The sequence below is a fragment of the Pyxicephalus adspersus genome, chromosome 7 (assembly GCF_032062135.1).
Source record: "Pyxicephalus adspersus chromosome 7, UCB_Pads_2.0, whole genome shotgun sequence".
Classification (NCBI taxonomy): Eukaryota; Metazoa; Chordata; class Amphibia; order Anura; family Pyxicephalidae; genus Pyxicephalus; species Pyxicephalus adspersus.
In genome coordinates, this window is record NC_092864.1 from 25,340,395 (window position 1) to 25,358,491 (window position 18,097).

At 46.4% G+C, this 18,097-nt stretch overlaps 1 protein-coding gene across 1 annotated transcript in view; it reads right to left on the minus strand.

Annotated features, from left to right (window-relative positions):
* The window catches only part of SLC12A8 (solute carrier family 12 member 8), a 19,792-nt gene continuing 1,695 nt past the window's right edge, over nt 1-18,097 (minus strand). The window contains exons 2-14 of the mRNA XM_072417881.1: nt 15,366-15,552; nt 14,771-14,917; nt 12,978-13,169; nt 11,834-12,065; nt 8,784-8,897; nt 8,003-8,090; nt 7,771-7,858; nt 7,144-7,290; nt 5,509-6,214; nt 4,769-4,866; nt 4,578-4,695; nt 2,736-2,796; nt 1-1,124 (exon numbers count right to left, since the gene is read on the minus strand). Coding sequence (XP_072273982.1) covers nt 959-1,124; nt 2,736-2,796; nt 4,578-4,695; nt 4,769-4,866; nt 5,509-6,214; nt 7,144-7,290; nt 7,771-7,858; nt 8,003-8,090; nt 8,784-8,897; nt 11,834-12,065; nt 12,978-13,169; nt 14,771-14,917; nt 15,366-15,458 — 2,250 coding nt within the window. The 5' untranslated portion in view covers nt 15,459-15,552 and the 3' untranslated portion in view covers nt 1-958. The remainder of the gene's footprint in view (nt 1,125-2,735; nt 2,797-4,577; nt 4,696-4,768; nt 4,867-5,508; nt 6,215-7,143; nt 7,291-7,770; nt 7,859-8,002; nt 8,091-8,783; nt 8,898-11,833; nt 12,066-12,977; nt 13,170-14,770; nt 14,918-15,365; nt 15,553-18,097) is intronic.

The window sequence follows — 18,097 nt, forward strand, 5'->3', positions numbered from 1 at the left end:
ACCAGACGATTGATGGGGACAGATGAGTGTCTAAAATCTGTGAAAGGCTTAATCTGTGAAATTATTACTGGCACCATGTAAGGGATTTCTGTGTGTTACGTTGAACAGGTAAAAGAGCAGATCAGACAACAGGAAGCAATATTTTATATTTGAAATGTCTTCTAACAAAACTCCACGCCGCCCCCCCCCCCCAATCTGTGTGAGAACAACTGGGGGGGGGGCACCAGTTGTAATAGTCAGTTCAATAATACAGCTATTCCCATTGGCACCGCTGCAGGGTATTGTCAGCAGGTCACCAAAATAGGACACCCTCCACCCCCTGCCTCTGCTTCTAGGTGAAGTGTCCACCCTCAAAATACTGAGGATGTCAGGAAAATGAAAAAAAAAAAATACTCCTGAAGTAGAGGTACCTTTACACAGCAAGGGGTAAATGCTTGTTTACACAAGAAACCCACCCTTCATCAATTGCTGCCGTATTGGCCCCTTGTGTACCTGGTCCTCCACAGCCTCTCCTGTAAGGCGCTGCATTGCTGTGGTCACAAGTTGTGAATTGTGACAACTCTGAGGGCCAGTCCACAGACTCAGAGAAAGTACGTTCTTTGCTATTCTACATTTTATGTGTAAAACCAGCAGTACAGTTAATCAGACACGGAGGATGAATGCTTCTGGGTGTCATGTTTTGCAGGTAAACTCGTTTGCACATTAGGAGCAGAATTATCTCCCCCTTTGCCATCTCCTTAGAACTTGGGGTCCTTTTATGTCCATTAGAATTTGCATTAATGTTCCCTGCGCTTCATTCATTATAAAGAAATCACAAGTCTGTAACAGCAGGAGATGTGGATCCACGCCACGTCTGTACTGTGCTAGTGATCACCAATGATTCAGCTTCATGCAGTGCAGGGTTCCAGGATCTCCAGGCATATCCACACCTCACCGTGCAGTGGTCAGCTGTGCCAGTCTAATTGAACTGGTTAATGAAATGCTCTCCGCTGATTACTGACGAGTGGTGGAATCGGCCACGAGACGCAAAGTCTTCATTCTCCTCCGTCAGCTGCGTGGTCTCCATACCCACAGAGGTAAAAGTCGGAGTCACCACATACTGCTCTCCTAGGGAGGGCTTCCGCCTGCCATGAACAGAAGAGATTAGCAGAATACAGAGGAATATGGTGGGGGTGTGATGACTGAAAATGCATTAATATTTGTATGTGTATGGCTTCAATAATCTATGTCACTATAACTTCACTGGCTGCGTGCTTGTTCTTCAAGTTATCACTGAGCTTAGAGAAATTCAGGAACCTAACATCAGGATAATGGGTGACTGCAGGGGCACATTGGAGTGTCAGCTCTTCTGCCTCAGTGTTCTCTGTACAGCTCTGTGGTATACAGTTAGGTCCATAAATATGTGGACAGAGACAGCTTTTTTATAATTATGGTTCTGTACATTACCACAACTAATTTTAAATGAAACAACGCAGATGCAGTTGAACTGCAGACTTTCAGCTTTAATTCAGTGGGCTGAACAAAAAGATTGCATAGAAATGTGAGGAACTAAAGCCTTTTTTAACATAATAACTTCATTTCACCTGGACATGAACGTCCATGGACATGAACAACCTGGACGTCCACGGAAGACAACAGTGGTGGATGATCGCAGAATCATTTCCATGGTGAAGAGAAACCCCTTCCCAACAGCCAACCAAGTGAACAACACTCTCCAGGAAGTAGGCATATCCATATCCAAGTCTACCATAAAGAGAAGACTGCATGAAAGTAAATACAGAGGGTGCACTGCAAGGTGCAAGCCACTCATAAGCCTCAAGAATAGAAAGGCTAGATTGGAATTTGCTCTAAAAAAAAATCTAAAAAAGTCAGACCAGGGGTTTGTTAAAGCAAAGAAGTGGAATATTCTTGAATGGCCAAATCAGTCACCTGATCTGAACCCAATTGAGCATGCATTTCACTTGTTGAAGACAGAAAGGCCCACAAACAAACAGCAACTGAAAGCCACTGCAGTAAAGGCCTGGCAGAGCATTATAAAGGAGGAAACCCAGCATCCGGTGGTGTCCATGAGTTCAACATTACAGGCTGTCATTGCCAGCAACAGGGTTTTCAACCAAGTATTAGAAATGAACATTTTATGTTCAGCTTTTTAAGTTTGTCCAATTACTTTTGAGCACCTGAAATGAAGTGATTGTGTAAAAAAAAGCTTTAGTTCCTCAAATTTCTATGTAATTTTTTCTTTTTGTTCAGCCCACTGAATTAAAGCTGAAAGTCTGCAGTTCAACTGCATCTGAATTGTTTCATTTAAAATTGATTGTAGTAATGTGCAGAACCAGAATTAGAAAAAAGTTGTCTCTGTCCAAAAATTCATGAACCCAACTGTATGTCAGAACTATATAAATGTATAATAACAGTGTGTGACTGTGGGGGGACATTAGAGTGTCAGCTCCTTTGTACAAAGACTGATGGGACTGGCTTAGTGTTCTCCGTACAGCACTGCAGTATATGTCAGAGCTATATAAATGTATAATAATACGGTGTGACTGTGGGGGGACATTAGAGTGTCAGTAAGTGAATAGCAGGCAGAGCTTCCGACTGGCTGTTGTAGCTTTCCTTTATCATTAAGCTTAGCACAGGTGATGGAAAATTCAGGAACTTCATGAGCCTCAGAGCTGACCATTTATTGTTACCAGGAGAATGAAAAGCCACACAGTGACTATGGACATATTTCTCACCTGCAGATTGTTGTGGCCAATTGTCGGACCCAGACAAAGAAGCTGAAATTTGCAGCCGCCCCTAAAGTACAAAATATGGAAGAGAGAAGATTTAAATACATGGCTTTCAGCTATTGAATTGAAAGATCCCCCCTATGTGAATGTTTGTGTGTATGGAGGGCAGTGTAATGCAGCCAATGGCCTCTCCTCATATAGGGTCAGGAAAGGTCAGGGAGTTCATACAATCATTGCTGAGGAGGATCTCATGTCTGGCAGCCCTAAAGCCGGATCTGGAATCCACTACCAAGGATTTGTGGTCCCGGCCCTGAACAGGTCATTAGAAGTCCCAGCACAGAGCCGCTCTCTCAACCCTTCTCACTAATCACAATGCGCATTGTTCATCATTATATCACGGTGACTACACAGAGCGCAGTGACCACATTGACCTTATGGTGACCACGCCCAGCGCTCCACTATTCCACAGATCTTCAGGTCTCATCACCGTTACAGGAGATAAATTCTTCCCATGTAAAATGTGAGACGTGTGGTCCTGACATGAATCCTCCATCTCGACCCCTTACCAGGAGGGCAGCCGGAAAATTAAAGCCCCAACTTGAGAAATGCTGAGAAAATTCCTCCAATTATCATGCAAATCACAAATTCACTCCGCTATAGAGAGCCACTGAATGGGGGAACTCCGCACAGAGAGACTGATGGACAGATGGGGGGGGAATGCAGAGATTCCAGCAGCGTTGCACTGTCCAAACTCTACATATTCAGATATATCGAAAACAAACCCAGGAGGGGCAGCCTCAATGAGGGCCACACTGACAAAGCCAATAAAATTCGGATCGCTCGTGTCAATTAAATCTGCAGCTTTCATTAAAGAGGAACTCAAAGCTGAACTCTGGTCATCATCTCAAAGTCCCCTCAAACGTTACCCCATCTGCCCCTGTACTATGCAATTCCTCTTCATAGCCCCAGTGACATAATTAAAGGAGCTGCAGCGGCGCCATTATCAGGAGCAAGGAGGAGGAGTCCAAAGCCTCTGCCACCAATCAGAAGCAGTGGGTGTGTCAGTACAGGGAGGGATCTCTCTACTGCCCCCGCAGCTCAGACCATTCCCCCCCACTCATCTCTAGTGTCATGAAGGGTTCTCATACTCTGTGGGCATGCTGGGCATTATGGTGTTTAGGTAACACTATCTCTCCAATATACTGAAATCAGAACCCTTAAGCTTTCCTCCCACTTCCATGCCAATGCTGCTGGAATGATGGGTTCTAAGAGCAGTGGTTTTACATGCGTATAATTACAATATTCCATATTCCCTGGTGATGATCCCATGAAGCTCCTTGGTCAGAAATTTCCTGTTATAGAGTCACAACGCTCGGTTTCCATCTATCAATTTCTATTTCTTGGCTGTCACCCTGTCACAGAAGCCTATCATGAGGGCCACTGTCAGGAAATGCCACACAGCCATCCTGGGGAGCACAGAGACAGGAAGTGGCTGCAGGAGATTCTCAGCAGCACTGAGATAAAACAAGAGAATTGTTTGTGGCACAGAGGTGGCTGAATGTCCCCAGTGATTTTGAAGTTACAATATATCCAGTAATTCCTGTGATCGTAACATTTTAATACAGAGAAAAAAAGGGGCCAATATGTGGGAAAAAGGACAGTGCAGGGCCTCATTCAGTTCCATTCTTTAAAGGGCCACATGGGGGGGGTAAATAAAACAAATCTAACGTGTACTATGTCCGACACCTCTGTCATGTGACACAACGGGGTCACCTAGAAATTCTGCTATGTGAAGGAAAAGATTACAGTTCTGGGGGTGACACCCCCGAGGGAGGAGACCCCACTTACCTGGGTTCAGGCCCGGGCTCACCCTGCCAATGTAGAAGTAGAGGATGACAGCCACCCCGATGTTCACCAGAGCGTAGATCCACTGAATGATGAACATAATGACCACAGACAGGATGGCCTGTGAGGAGGGAAAAGATTAATTTTGCAGAACAGAGAAGTCAGGGTCAGAATTCCACAGAAATTGAGCTCACCCCCACGAAGGACACCCAGTGGTTGCACAGCTTGCTGTAAAAGGACACGGAAAGGCTCTGAATCTCAAGCGCTGAGACCTTCTGCTTGGAACTGGAATCTGCAAGGGGCAAAAATGAGTCAATGGGGGGCACAGAAGTTTGGGGGGGCATGTTCCGGTCAAGGTCACCTTCCTACACAGACCACAGACAGTGCAACCACAACACTGCAATCCAGCAGATAATACCAAGCAGATGACTGCTGCCTCTAAATCAGGGGGGACCACACTCATGGTGGACATCTGCAGGTTGGAGATGGAGGCAGTGAGGCCAAGCACACATGAGCAGATCTGATGCCAATGTTCCACCCATTCTATTGATCCATCACAACTGATCAAAATTCCCAAACAAGACACACGTGTACAATATTCTGCCCACTGGAACCCCGGACTTGATTTATCATTACAAGGAAAATCATGGCGGATGCTGTTGGGGTTCCCTGCATTCACCTAAACATGGGTTATGGCATAGGACAGCCATGCAACACAACCCATTGTATAAAACTACATGTGGCTCCTCCTTGTGCTCCATCCATCCCCGCCCAACCTCCATGTGGCTTCTCCTGTGGTCCATCCTCCCATGCCCCATGTGGCTCCTCCCTGTGGCCCATCCACCCTCTCCCCATGTGGTTTATGCAACCCCACCCCCATGTGCCCCCCCCCCCTGTGGTCCATGCAACCCCTCCCCGTGTTCCATCTACCTACCTTCTCTCTCCCTCTCTGGTTGCTTATGGGCCTCTGTGAAGAGTTGCTCCTGGTCCCCGGTCCCCTCTATGTACTCATCCTCATCACATATACATTGCTGAGCTTCTCCATGGCTGTCCAATGGCTCTTCACCAGCTGCGTGGCCAGGTCTGCCCTCCTGGTCGGGGGTGCTCCTGCCCTCATTTTCCTCCTTCTCTGTATTGCCATAATCTGGGTCATCTGTCATTTTGTCCATTGGCCCGTCTGTTGTGTGGCATTCGTGCTCAGCGCCCTGTTGAAGGTCCAGTTGGAAACTGTCTTGCAGGGTTTGCTTAGCCGGTTTTCGGGATTTCTTCAGATTGAATCTTTTCTGTTTCTTATCCGTGGTCTTTGTGTGATCTGTGGCCCCTGTGTGCCCCTCCTTGAAGAGTTGGTCCATGTCCTTGGTGAACTCCAGTAAGGTCCCATTTGACCCATAACTGGTGGATTTGTCCAGGATCAGAGGCCGGGATGGGCCGGTGTTGGCTGGGCTGAGCTTCCTGTAGCAGCGCTGGAGATTGTAGCTCATGGTTACCGAGAAGTAGGAATAATCCACAGCGCTGTAGGTCAGCATGAAATTGATGGTAACAATTGGCGCCAAGACATTGACCTGGCCAATAAAGACGAAGGCCATGGTGATCAGGCCGGTGATGAAGATGGCAGCCACTGGGGTCTTGTTAGGGCCTCTCTATGCGGGAGGAAAAAATGAAAAGATTTCACTGCATTATCAACAAGAACAGCCCACGGTACAGGACAATACAATCACCGATATATCAAACCTCTCCACCTGGGAAAAAAACTGCAGAAGAAATCATGCTGGCAGTGGGAGGGGTCATTGTGTAAGCCGTGGACTGGGGGAGGGGAGATACTTAGTTTTTAGTTTTAGATTTTAGTTTTGAGGGCGGAGAGGTCGGACTTGTCAGTTTTTTTGTACCAGTTTTTGCTGAAATAGAAAATGACTGGAAATAGATTGAGGTGTCCACAGAACAAATAGGGAGCAGACATCTTTCATTGGGGACACTTGTCTACTATCCAAATTGTTTTTGTGGTAGAGCAAATAGAGGAGGAGCAGCTGCACGCAGACCATGGGCCCCAAGGGGACAAATATTGGTCACATATTGCCCACGGGCACAGCATCCCACAATCCTCTAACATTCACTATCCGTCTTCCCCCTCATCCCATTCAAAATTCTCTCATCCCAGGAACAGCCGGCCGGCCACTCGTTGGGCTGAGATTCCTCATTCCGAGATTTCTCAGAAGATAATTTGAATCTTGGTATGCGGCTGAAGGAAGGGCGTGATTGGCCCAGCATCCCCAGGGGCCTGAAACATGTGGTGCATCAATGCTGTGATAACAAGCATCTGACTTACAGGCGAATCTTTATCAGCCGCCATCTTTCTGGAATCATCCACTGAAAGCTGTGACTCTGATTTAAAGGGCACCAGCACCACATGATGACAGCACCACATGATGACAGCACCACATGATGACAGCACCACATGATGACAGCACCACAGAGGGGTAGATGCCCGTTCACTTGCTGTACACCAACTTCACCTTTAACTATTCTGGTAAATGATGAAATCTAATTGGCTGCTTGAAGTGTGCTCACTTACCCCATGTCCCAGGAAGGAGAGGATGGGGATGACTTTTTCCTGTGCAATGCACTGGAGGATTCTGGGAGCGCCGTACAGACCGCCCATGCAGGAGGCCAGAGAGGAGATGTAGAGGCCGAGCAGGAAGAGGAAGCCGACCAGCGATACCTGCACAGGAGGAAAAAAATGTGCAGTAACCCATGGCAACAAGAATTCTCACTTCCTGTCTCATGTCCCTGTCTGTTATCCTCGTTCCTCATTTTATTTAAATTCTGCCAATAAGCATCAATCCCCCCCCCACCACCACCACCACCACCACCAATCACACAAAAAAATCTATCTGCAAATAGAAAGAGAAATCAGTAGAAAAGATTTCATTTCAAGTCAGATTTCAGTAAAATTTCTCTATTTTGGTACCAGAAAAGGGGAAATTTGAGATTTAAAGCGGAAGATTAAAAAAATATTATTAATAATATTAAAAATAATATTTGGGGTTTCCTTCCCCCTCCCATTTTTCTCACCAAAGAACAAAAAAATAAAATTTGACAAAAAAATGAAATCCCTTGAAGAGGAAAACACAAAAAAACAATAGAAACAAACTAAATTTCCCTATATATACCCCTCCCTTTTCTATTATAACCCCCTTACCTTCTCGGCGATCATGAATTCGTACCGCAGGAACTCCCGCGCGCAGGTGGCGCCCAACAAAAAGACAAAGACGACGTAGAGGAACCACCTGGGGGAGAGGAGAGGTCAGCTGATACAAAGTCTGAACATAAAGATACCCCAGGATGGGGGAGATACAACAAGCTGAAGGTTTACTGTGCTCACCATACAGGCACCACATTGCACCCCATCACCATGTAAGGTTGGGACTTACGAGATGGCGATGGCGGCCAGTGAACCCACTGGAATATTAATAGACGGTCGGCGTAGATCTCCGCTCATGTTGAACCCGGCCATGACACCTGGGAGCGACAATATGTAGATGGGGTCACTGATATCAAACATAGGCACTCTAGCCAGATGGGGGGGTATTTATTACTCATTTTTATAGCAGATCACCTGGGCAATTAGAGGACTGTGAGAGACTGACTGCCATATCTCCTTACCTGTGCTCCTCCACTCATAACAACTTTCTTCTATAGATCATTGATCCCTCCCCCTTGCATGGTATTGACCCCTCCCCCTTTGTAGCATTGCTCCCCTAATCTAATTTAGTGTGCCCTTCCAGGGGATTGGCCCCTCCCCCATATGGGTTTGCCCAAAGTTTTAATCAGAGAGTCAGCTCTTCTGGTCAGGGTGTTCTCCTCCTCCTGTGTATAGTCTGTATCTGGCTGTTACACCTATTTAAAGTACAGCATTACATAATATGTTGGCGCTAAATAAATACTGTTTAATAAAAAGAATAAAGCTACCACTGATCTGCTTCTTCAGTAACCCCCGGGTGCTCTGGGAAACCTTTTTCATGCATGAAATGTCAATGTTCAACAAATGACAGTAAAACAATCAGAAGACATTTCAATATAAAACAGACAAAAAACTACAATGCTTCATCACCCGAGAACTGACTCTACATAAGCACACAGAATGCTGACCTGGCCCCTCTCGCTGACAACCCCTACCACCATTCTGGGTCCCTCCCCCCCCCACCACAATACCTGTCGCAGCTGGAAAAAATACGCCAAACACAGTGAAGAATGTCTCTCCGGCGGTGTAATCAGGAAGAGTATTATTCCGCAACAATTCCTCCGAATATCCGACAAAGCCGTGGACTGCGGGAGAGACCATGACAGAAAATGTGACCAAGGAGCTGACACTCTAATGTCCCCCACAAACACACACTATTGTTATACATTTAAATAGCTCTGACATATACCAAAGTGCTATATAGAGAACACTGAGCCATCAGTTTCTGTACAGAGGAGCTGAGACTCTAATGTCCCCCCACAGTCACATACTATTAATATACATTTATATAGCTCTGACATATACCGCAGTGCTGTACAGGAGACACAAACTCCATGCACATAGCATCCCCACAAAGAGCACATCGATAGGAAAGAACATAAGATGAGCTCATCACTGTGCTGCTTTTCCTTTCACTGTCCAGTCACAGGGTGGGAAGGAGACATGTGAGTGAAAGGAAAACTGCAGACAATGTTCAGGTGTCCTCCCCTGCCAGACAAGACTGTGCAGCGGAGCCAAGTTAATTTTTGTACTGGATGGACAAAAATGTATGGGGCTATATGGATTTGTATTTCACCTTTGTATTTGGGATTTGTGTGGAGTTTGGGTTTAATCCACATCCCTGTGCTACCCACTGAGCCATTGTGCAATTCTGATTAGTTGCTATGGTCTTCTGACGGTTTCGTATTGCTGTTTGTCTCAGTCTTGGCTGCACATTGCTTGGAAATGATATAAAAGAACTTTGCAGAATTCTATTGGACATTTCTGGGTCTCCTCACAGGGAGAGGAAAGAACTGGCAGCTCTCGGGGCTCCGGTGACACTGTGATAAGGGACACAGAGAGCCATTTTACTCTTGGAAGTCTAGTGTCTTTTGTGTGGGCCCCTCTCGGCCCTCCCTGGGGGCCACACACAATGTTGGCAGCCGCTAATCTCTTCCTCCTTCCCCGCTCACAGCTCGGGGTAATCTCACTGTGGGGCAGATTGTGGGGCCCCTCTTCCTCCCATCCACACAATGACCGGCATGCTCTGCAATATATCCAGGATCATAACACTGACCAGACAGAATCCATATGTAATGCTCAATGGTGGGGCCAGTTCACCCAATCCCATGAAAGGGCCCAGGCCCCCTTAAGGGCTGCCAGAGAATGGCTGCGGGAGGTGAGGGCCAAAGATTAGCATCGGGCAGTGGGGTCAATTAAGCAATTTCCTCACTTGGGGTAAACCCAGCAGCAAAGTGGGGCAGCTGGTCGAATTGGAGCCTCGGTGGACTTTGAGATCCACAATCATGGTTTCAGCAGTCTCTGCGTCGCTGGACATTGCAGCAATAAGCAGCGCAAATCTGTCAGTGTCAATGAGCGGCAGGTCAGCCATGATGTGGATCTAGGATCACCAAGGTGTGAATGATTCATTGCAGATCCTATTCTGTCCAATCAAATTAGCCAATCTGTAGCTGAGCTGACAGCGTTGTTTCGTTTTCCTTTGATTACGTTTGTAGAACGCTATGTCAAGCTCCACCCCTCAGGGAGCAGGAGAAATTCCCGCAATGCTCGGTAATGGAGTTCTTTATTCTTTGGAAGTGTCTAAGTGTTGTACGATAATCCCTCTCATCAGTGCAGATTGGGCATTATGTGGCGCGGTGTTGCCATACAACGCACCTCCAGGACAGACAGCGACTTGTCCCCTGGATGGCGTCCAGATCCGCGTCTCTCAGACCGCCACACTATGATGTCATGCAAAATCTATGTCAGCTAATTGGAAAAATCTGCAACAACGTTCGTCTCTCCCAGAGATGGCTGGGGGGGGGGGGGGGGGGGGGGGGGTGCTGCACATATGGGGGGTAATGGGGCCGCCTGAGCACGGAGTGCGAGGTGTGCAGTGCACCTGTGTGTAGAATGTTACGGGATTTTGGAGGGCTTCCGGGTCAATAAATTGTGGCAGAATTCACTCTAAACCCACAGTTCCGGGTAGTAAATCTATAATTTGGTCACAGCAGTGCTGCGCGAGTGCGGTGCCACGTGTGGTACAATGACAAATCTGGCTGCCCATTAATTTTAATTGGACTGAACTGTATTCTTTTCTGGGAACCCAACATACAGCAATGTACAGTCATAGGGTCTTATGTGTGGTGCAGTGCATGCAGTAGAGGCATCACTGGCACTGCACTGAACCAACGCATACAGTGCGCAATACTGCAACACAATCATGTGATGCCGCCTGTAAGGAAACTGCCAATCGGCATTCAGCTGTTTACCCCGACCATACAATGTGGATCCAACATGCATGTGTGAGGGCCGTACAATATCTGCATGCATTGTATGATCCGTCCTGCACAATGGGGGAGGGGGGTGCAGGAAGCCATTGCAATGGACACAGAGGACGGCGGCGTACAAATGACAAACATTTCCTTCCTGTGATATCCGGACACACCCGGCATCTTGCAGGGGGGGCATCCTAATCTCTCCCTTTCTCCTCTCTGCACACAGCCGAAATCTCCAAACTAAAATTAACCCAAAATTAAAATTCCTGGACACCCCCAATACATGTCTGACATGTATGGAATTGTCAGAATTATCTGGGTGGGGGCCGCACCCTGCTAAAATGGGAGATGTGCAGCCTGGGCCAGTAGAAATGAGAATTCATACAACGGCCAAGGAAAGTGATAATCTGGGAGGGAGAGAGAGAGAGAGCCAGGAATGGGGGCGCGAACTCTGGAAGACACAATGTATGACCTCATCCAGAGCACTGTCGCCATCTGCTGGTTACACGTGGGTAATGCAAGGCAGCACTGCACTGGTCAACCATGTGTAATGCAGTGCCGACCCCCTGCTGGGCACATGTGGAAAAAGCAGGAAAGTGGGGCACCACTGAACGGGTCACCTGCGAGTAATGACGTGCCCTGACCAATAAGAGCCACCAATAAAATATAATGTAATTTGTGTATTTCTCATAAATATACATATACACACACATACTGTCAGTGTTCCAGGTAAGCGTTCAAATGTTCTAAAACTCTGCACATACCTGGATCCAGATGGGTGAAAGAGCCAATCACAAAGTCCAGAGTGGAGACAGCCAATAAGAAAAGGAGCAGCAGCTGCAGCCGTATGATCCATTTGACTCCCGCCAGGTTGATGCCCAGCAGTCCCAGCAGCACCGCCAGCGAGATACCGCGCACCGCCCAGGTACTCTGCAGGTGGAGGAGGTCTGAGATGGATTCTGCAAAGCCTGTGATGTACATGGCACCTGCAACACACTGAACAATAGAGAATGTCATCACCCTAAGCAATGCATTGGGGGGGGGGTCTGAATCAAGAGCATTGGCATGACAGCTCAGTAATAGCAGGCTCCTTTATTACCCTGGATTATGAATAAAAGAAAACAAATATCACCGCACACAATACAATCTGATTGTACAATTGGGATCTATGCATAGAACAGGGGCTCCTCGATTATTATTTGGACCTTTCAAAACTATCCACACAGTGAATCTGAAACTGAATAAATCAAACAACTACAGAAGCCATTGTGTAAGGACATGCACAGACTCCGCTCACTGACATCATTTGCTCACGTGATTGGCTCACCTGGAAGTCTGCACTGAGCTTGAAAATCAATTTACAGGAATCTCCTGCAACAGAAAAATAACTTCTGATAGGGTTGCTCCTTCTTCTATTACAGCAGAGATACTAGAGATGGAGATGAAGACGCACTCTCCCTGATAGCAATCCAACAGAGAGAGTTAGCTATAATTCCAGTATTTTATATCACTGGCCTTGATGGGATTGAATTCTCTTGGAGTTTCTCTTTATTGTTATATAGAAAGCTGAGTGCTCTCTGGCTCCATGATGATCCTTTGGCTTCACTGCTTTTTATGTCACTGACCCAAACTAGCGTATGGATCAGACGTTCTGCCTGTCCTCAGGCGACAACCCTCAGGCACTGCACTGTAATTATCTGAGCTGCGTTGTCACAGTACTACAGAACATCTCCCCCCTCATCTTTGTAAGACGGAGGTGTTCTCATGAGATTTGGGATCTTCCCTTTTTCCCAGGAAAGGATACATCAGGAACACAAAGCAGCAGACCGGCAGACGCCATGTGTAGGGGGGTAAATTATATGACACATTTTCACACCAATATCACTCAAACTTTAGGCTTCACCTCACCTGGCCGAATATGTAGAGGAGCCCCACCGTTCCTCCAACCTTCCCCCCCAGGACCGTGGAGATCATGGAGTATACACCACCACTGCCTATGCTGCACCGCTCACACACGCCGATGCCTGACACCACCGTCACCAACGCCACCAGGATGACAAAAGACACCAGGAAAATGCCGAGAAGAATGCCGGTGTTACCCTGCAAAGAAAACGGGTCACCCGGTGATTACACAAAAAAGTCCATATTAATGGTTCTGTTCCGGAACTTTCTTCTGATGACAATAAAAATATTAATTATTACAAGATTATTATTAATATAAGATTATTATAAGACAACAAACAATAAAATAATAATAAACACTAAAAATGTTATTTCATGGTGCTGTTACAGTGACATCTACAGGCCAAGATTGTGGCCACTTAGTTGGTTGGAACTCCAGAATATCCAGAAATCAGGAGCTGGAAAGTGAGAGGAGTGTATCATATTACCCAGTATGCTGCCCGCTGGGTGTAGGGTATGTACAAAATAGTGACCTCTGGTGACCGCTGGGTGTATATTACATGACCAATGTAGTAGTGCCTTCTGGGTGTGTATTTAGAGAGGCCTGTAGCCATAAGAAAGTAGGGCAGGGCCTACATGACAGGGTTCTAGGTCTAGCCCAGGGGTGTTAAGAAAATGTAGTGATGCTAGAGGGGGCTGGGCAAGTATGGAGCGTGGGGTAGGAGGGGATTAGGAATAGGACAAGTAAAAGGGGATAGATGAAATTGAGAGGGCTTTTGTTATGGTTATAAGCCCCCCTAAGCCCCTTCTGTTATGGTTAAGTTGAAAGTTTGGTTCGTTTTGGCGGATGAGGTCTTGGAAGGCAAGGATCCAGTGCATGGTAAAGTGGTGTATTTTGGCAGGGGGGGGTCCTCTTTGGTGGGGTCTCCCCCTTTATGGTGAACAAATGATTATGGCTCCTGAGGCGGTGCTGGGCGGCTAGGGGCCAAGGTGGAGATGTTGGATAAATTAAAGTCCTGTTGGGTGCGGATTTTGCCTTCTGAGACATGCAGCCTGGTTGTTTGGATATATAATCGGGAGTTTGATAACAATATGGACATTTTTGTAATGGTTATGTATTATTAAAAGGAGAATTAGGCTGTTGGTAAATTAGGCTATATTCAATGTAATATGTTGGCATTATATAATCCTGGTTTAATAATAACTATAATAATATTAATGGAGTGTTATGTTATGTTAATGTATGCTTATAAAAGTGTAAAATGTATATTTTTTTGGCATATATTTTGGATATTTGTTTGTTAATTACTTGAATGGTTAATTTATTTAATGGTGTCTAAATAAACGTCTGCTTGCCAGCCAATTTAAATCCAAGATTTGTTTTGGGGTATTTAATGGTGGGGGAGTGGTTGGTAAGCAGGTGGGGGGTCAGGGGGAGGTTGGTAAAGGATGGGCAAGAAGGTCCGAGCTACCCTGGTCATGTATACACACACACACACACACACACACACACACACACACACACACACACAGTGGTAGCCACTGTATGTTATGTATCTAATGCAGTGTCCATTCTAGGCATGACTCGTGCCCATTGCGGTGCCCACTGGGTGCATTTTCTGTACCCTATACAGAGCCGCTGGGAGCATGTTATGCAGGTATTATTATTATTAATATTAATAAACAGTATTTCTATATCGCCAACATATTACACAGCGCTTTACAATACCTATTTAGGTATTGTGCATATAATATATTGTAATTCACCAGACAGAACAGCCTGCATAGATGACACTCACCACCAGCCAGCCTGTGCGGAGGAATAAAACCACCCCAAAAATATTGATCATGCAGGATGTGAACACACCGTCCCATGTCCCAAAGAGAACCGGTTCCCAGACAAATAGCTGGATCTTCCACCAGGGCCGAGACTGAAGCTGTGACACCTAAAACAAGGACAACATTGTGAGTCAACATCCAATGAGTGAGGACCTCAGGGAACACAAACACCCCCAGGGACTCGAGTGTTCCACACCTAGGTTACAGGAAGGGAGGCGGAAAATGCAGCATGGGGACACAAACAGGAGAAAGACCAATGCCATGATGTCACTGCAATATCTGCCCCACCCCTGAGGTCACAGGTCCTGACATATCTGCTCCTCCACAGAGGTCGCTGCTGTTGGGGCCCCTGGATGGGCACAGAATCTGACAGGTGGTAACATTGAACACACTGACCTGAGATTTCAGCTGAATGGGCAAGAAAACATTTTTGAGAAAATGGAGAGCCTTGGGGGTTAACATTGGTGAGGAATAATAAAGTGATACTAAGTGATCAGGGAGAGCAAACATTGTATTATACCGAAATGTACTGATGGCACCTCTGCCCCACCCTACCTGAGCGTCCTCGTGGAAGAGGTCGGTGATGTTTCCATTCTCCGTCATATTTCCGTTAAGATCAGTGGGTTTGATTCGAACGTTCATGTTCATCTTTTGCAGAAAAGACGCCGCAGCATGTCACCTGTAGAGGGTCATGTGACCAGTCCAGCCAGGCGGCAGCACTGCGCAATGCATCATGATGCTTCTACAATGTAACACACAAACAGCCAATGAGAATGTTGCAGGGTCAGTGGGGTGCACATATTGAATATTAGAGGGGTATAAAGAGGTCAGTGGGGTGTAAAATATATTGAAGGAGATTTTGCATTCATCAGCCTGGAAGCTGACAATGGGGCTCATGTGAACTTCAGAAGAATTTTCAAAAATATAGCTTCTGAAGTGGCCCAAAAATATACAAAACACAACCTATGGTGACAAAATGAAGAACAGCCAATGTCACCATATGAGAGAACAGAGGGCCTCATTCACAAGATATCATTGATGATAAAGAGGGCAATACCAGATATTTGGGACGAAAGCAGCACAAATCCCAACAGATCACTTATTTATTATTTTATTGCAGGGTGTGTGGAAGGATTGCTTGTTCAATAGTTTATTTTATATCACATTAAAGGAAGTTTGCAGGAAGCGTGAGCTCTGCAGACTGGAGCTTCTGGCCTGACATAGAAGTGGGATGGGTCGGACCTCTGCAGAGAGACATCTGCTTACTCAAAACAGGTTCATTCTTTATACTGGGGCATCCAATGGGTGCATACACAGGGGAGACATGTACTGGGTTGATATATTGGGTATATAGATGGTGCACTACACATGGAAGGTACACAGGGGACTTACCTTGACTTACATGGGATTTATATGGCCTCCTCCATTGCCCTCCCACCAGTCCATTCTTTCTCCCAGTGGGAACTGCAGCACCTGTCCTACCTGTCTCACCTGTCTGTCCTGCATACCGAATGCTGACACAGAGCGCGCAGCACAGCTGTAATCCTACACACAGCCTGGAAAGGGTTAATGAGAGTAAACCTGCCTCCACCCACCTGCACTTCCTCCTTGTATCCGGGAATGTGGCCAGGATGGGTGACCAGTGAGGGGTTACCAATACTCCATCCCCAGATTCTGACTGTGCAATGCGATTTCTGTGTGCAGCAGATTGCACTACAAATGTTGTCACAAAAGGGCGACCCAAGGAATTCTTACCCCCCCCCCCCTTTAATAAATCCACTGATTGGACACGAGCTTGTTTTTTGGGGCTGGATGGAGCAAGGGGGGGGGGGGGGTGGTTTAGACCCCCTGTCAGGTATTTATTGCTGTCCAGGGAGAATCCCTGATGAATGACACAAACACAACTCAGACATTACCTGGAGGAAAAGCTTCAAAATCCTACACAGAGAACTGGCTGTGTCCAGGAACCCCAACCTCCAGCAGATACTCCTACAGTTACCCCCCACTAGAAAATCCATTGGGGGTTGCTAAACTGTACAGATTCTGTTTTGTATGGTTTGATCCTCTGGTAAAATGCATCAGCTGGGTCACCTGCACACAGGGGGTAAATATTGTATATGTGGACATAGGGTATTACCCTCCCCCTAGGGTAATTACATTTATTGTTGTCATGGTATGGTACCCCCACCTGGGTACTTATAGTATGTGTAGTCTTTAGCGCCCCTCCCCCATTGCCTACGGTATATACTATATATGTGGCCATGGTGTGGCACCTCCACAGGACACCCCAGGGGAGCTCAACCACCCAGAAATCGCTCGGTGGTAACAAACTCACCTATTTCACGCTGACCCTGCCAGTGTACACACCAATATCTGCCCCTGGAACACCAACACTGAGCTCAGGGCAGATGTGTAAAAAATATAAATGGCGCCGTGACCTTACTAACAAGAAATGTAGATACACCCAGTGATGGTACCTGAATCCCCAGCACGGCATCTGGGTAAGGGAGGGGGCAGTTTAGGGGACACCAATGATCTTTTTGTCTATCTGTAAGGGTGACATTCTTCCTAATGGCGAGCATGGTAAGATACATTTTTCATACTGACCACCACACTAATATACTGTGATCTCTGAATATAACAATTGTAGCAGGGGCTCCCTGGGATCCCCTGATATAACTCCCTGGGAGTTATATCAGGGGATTCCCCCATGGTAAAAAGTTTGGGAAACACTGCTGTAAGTGATCACAAGTGCACCTGTCAGAATAGCTTCAATCAAATTTTACCAGTGAATTTTAGTTTGAAGGATCATTATAGCTAGATATATAAGGGGGGGGGGGGGGGGGGGTTACCAAGGGGCCCTCCAATGGTCACCCCCCATACAGTACAGGAGGGAAAATACATACAAAGGGTCACACAAATAATATACAGACATGTGTACAGAGAATGTACTGACCAATATTACACAGCTAGGGGGGACTGGATGCACCTCCATGTGTAATATAATATACAGGGGCTAAACAGGGTGTACACGGGGGTATAAAATATACAGGGGATGCATAACATACTTGTGGGTATATACATAGTATAGATTGGGTGTATAATATACAGGGGGTGTATAAAGGGTATAGGTGGGGTATATAATATACAGGGGGTGTATACATGGTATAATTGGGAGTATATAATATACAGGGGGTATATACAGGGTATAATTGGGAGTAAATAATATACAGGGGGTGTATACAGGGTATAGATAGTGTATATAATATACAGGGAGGTGTATACAG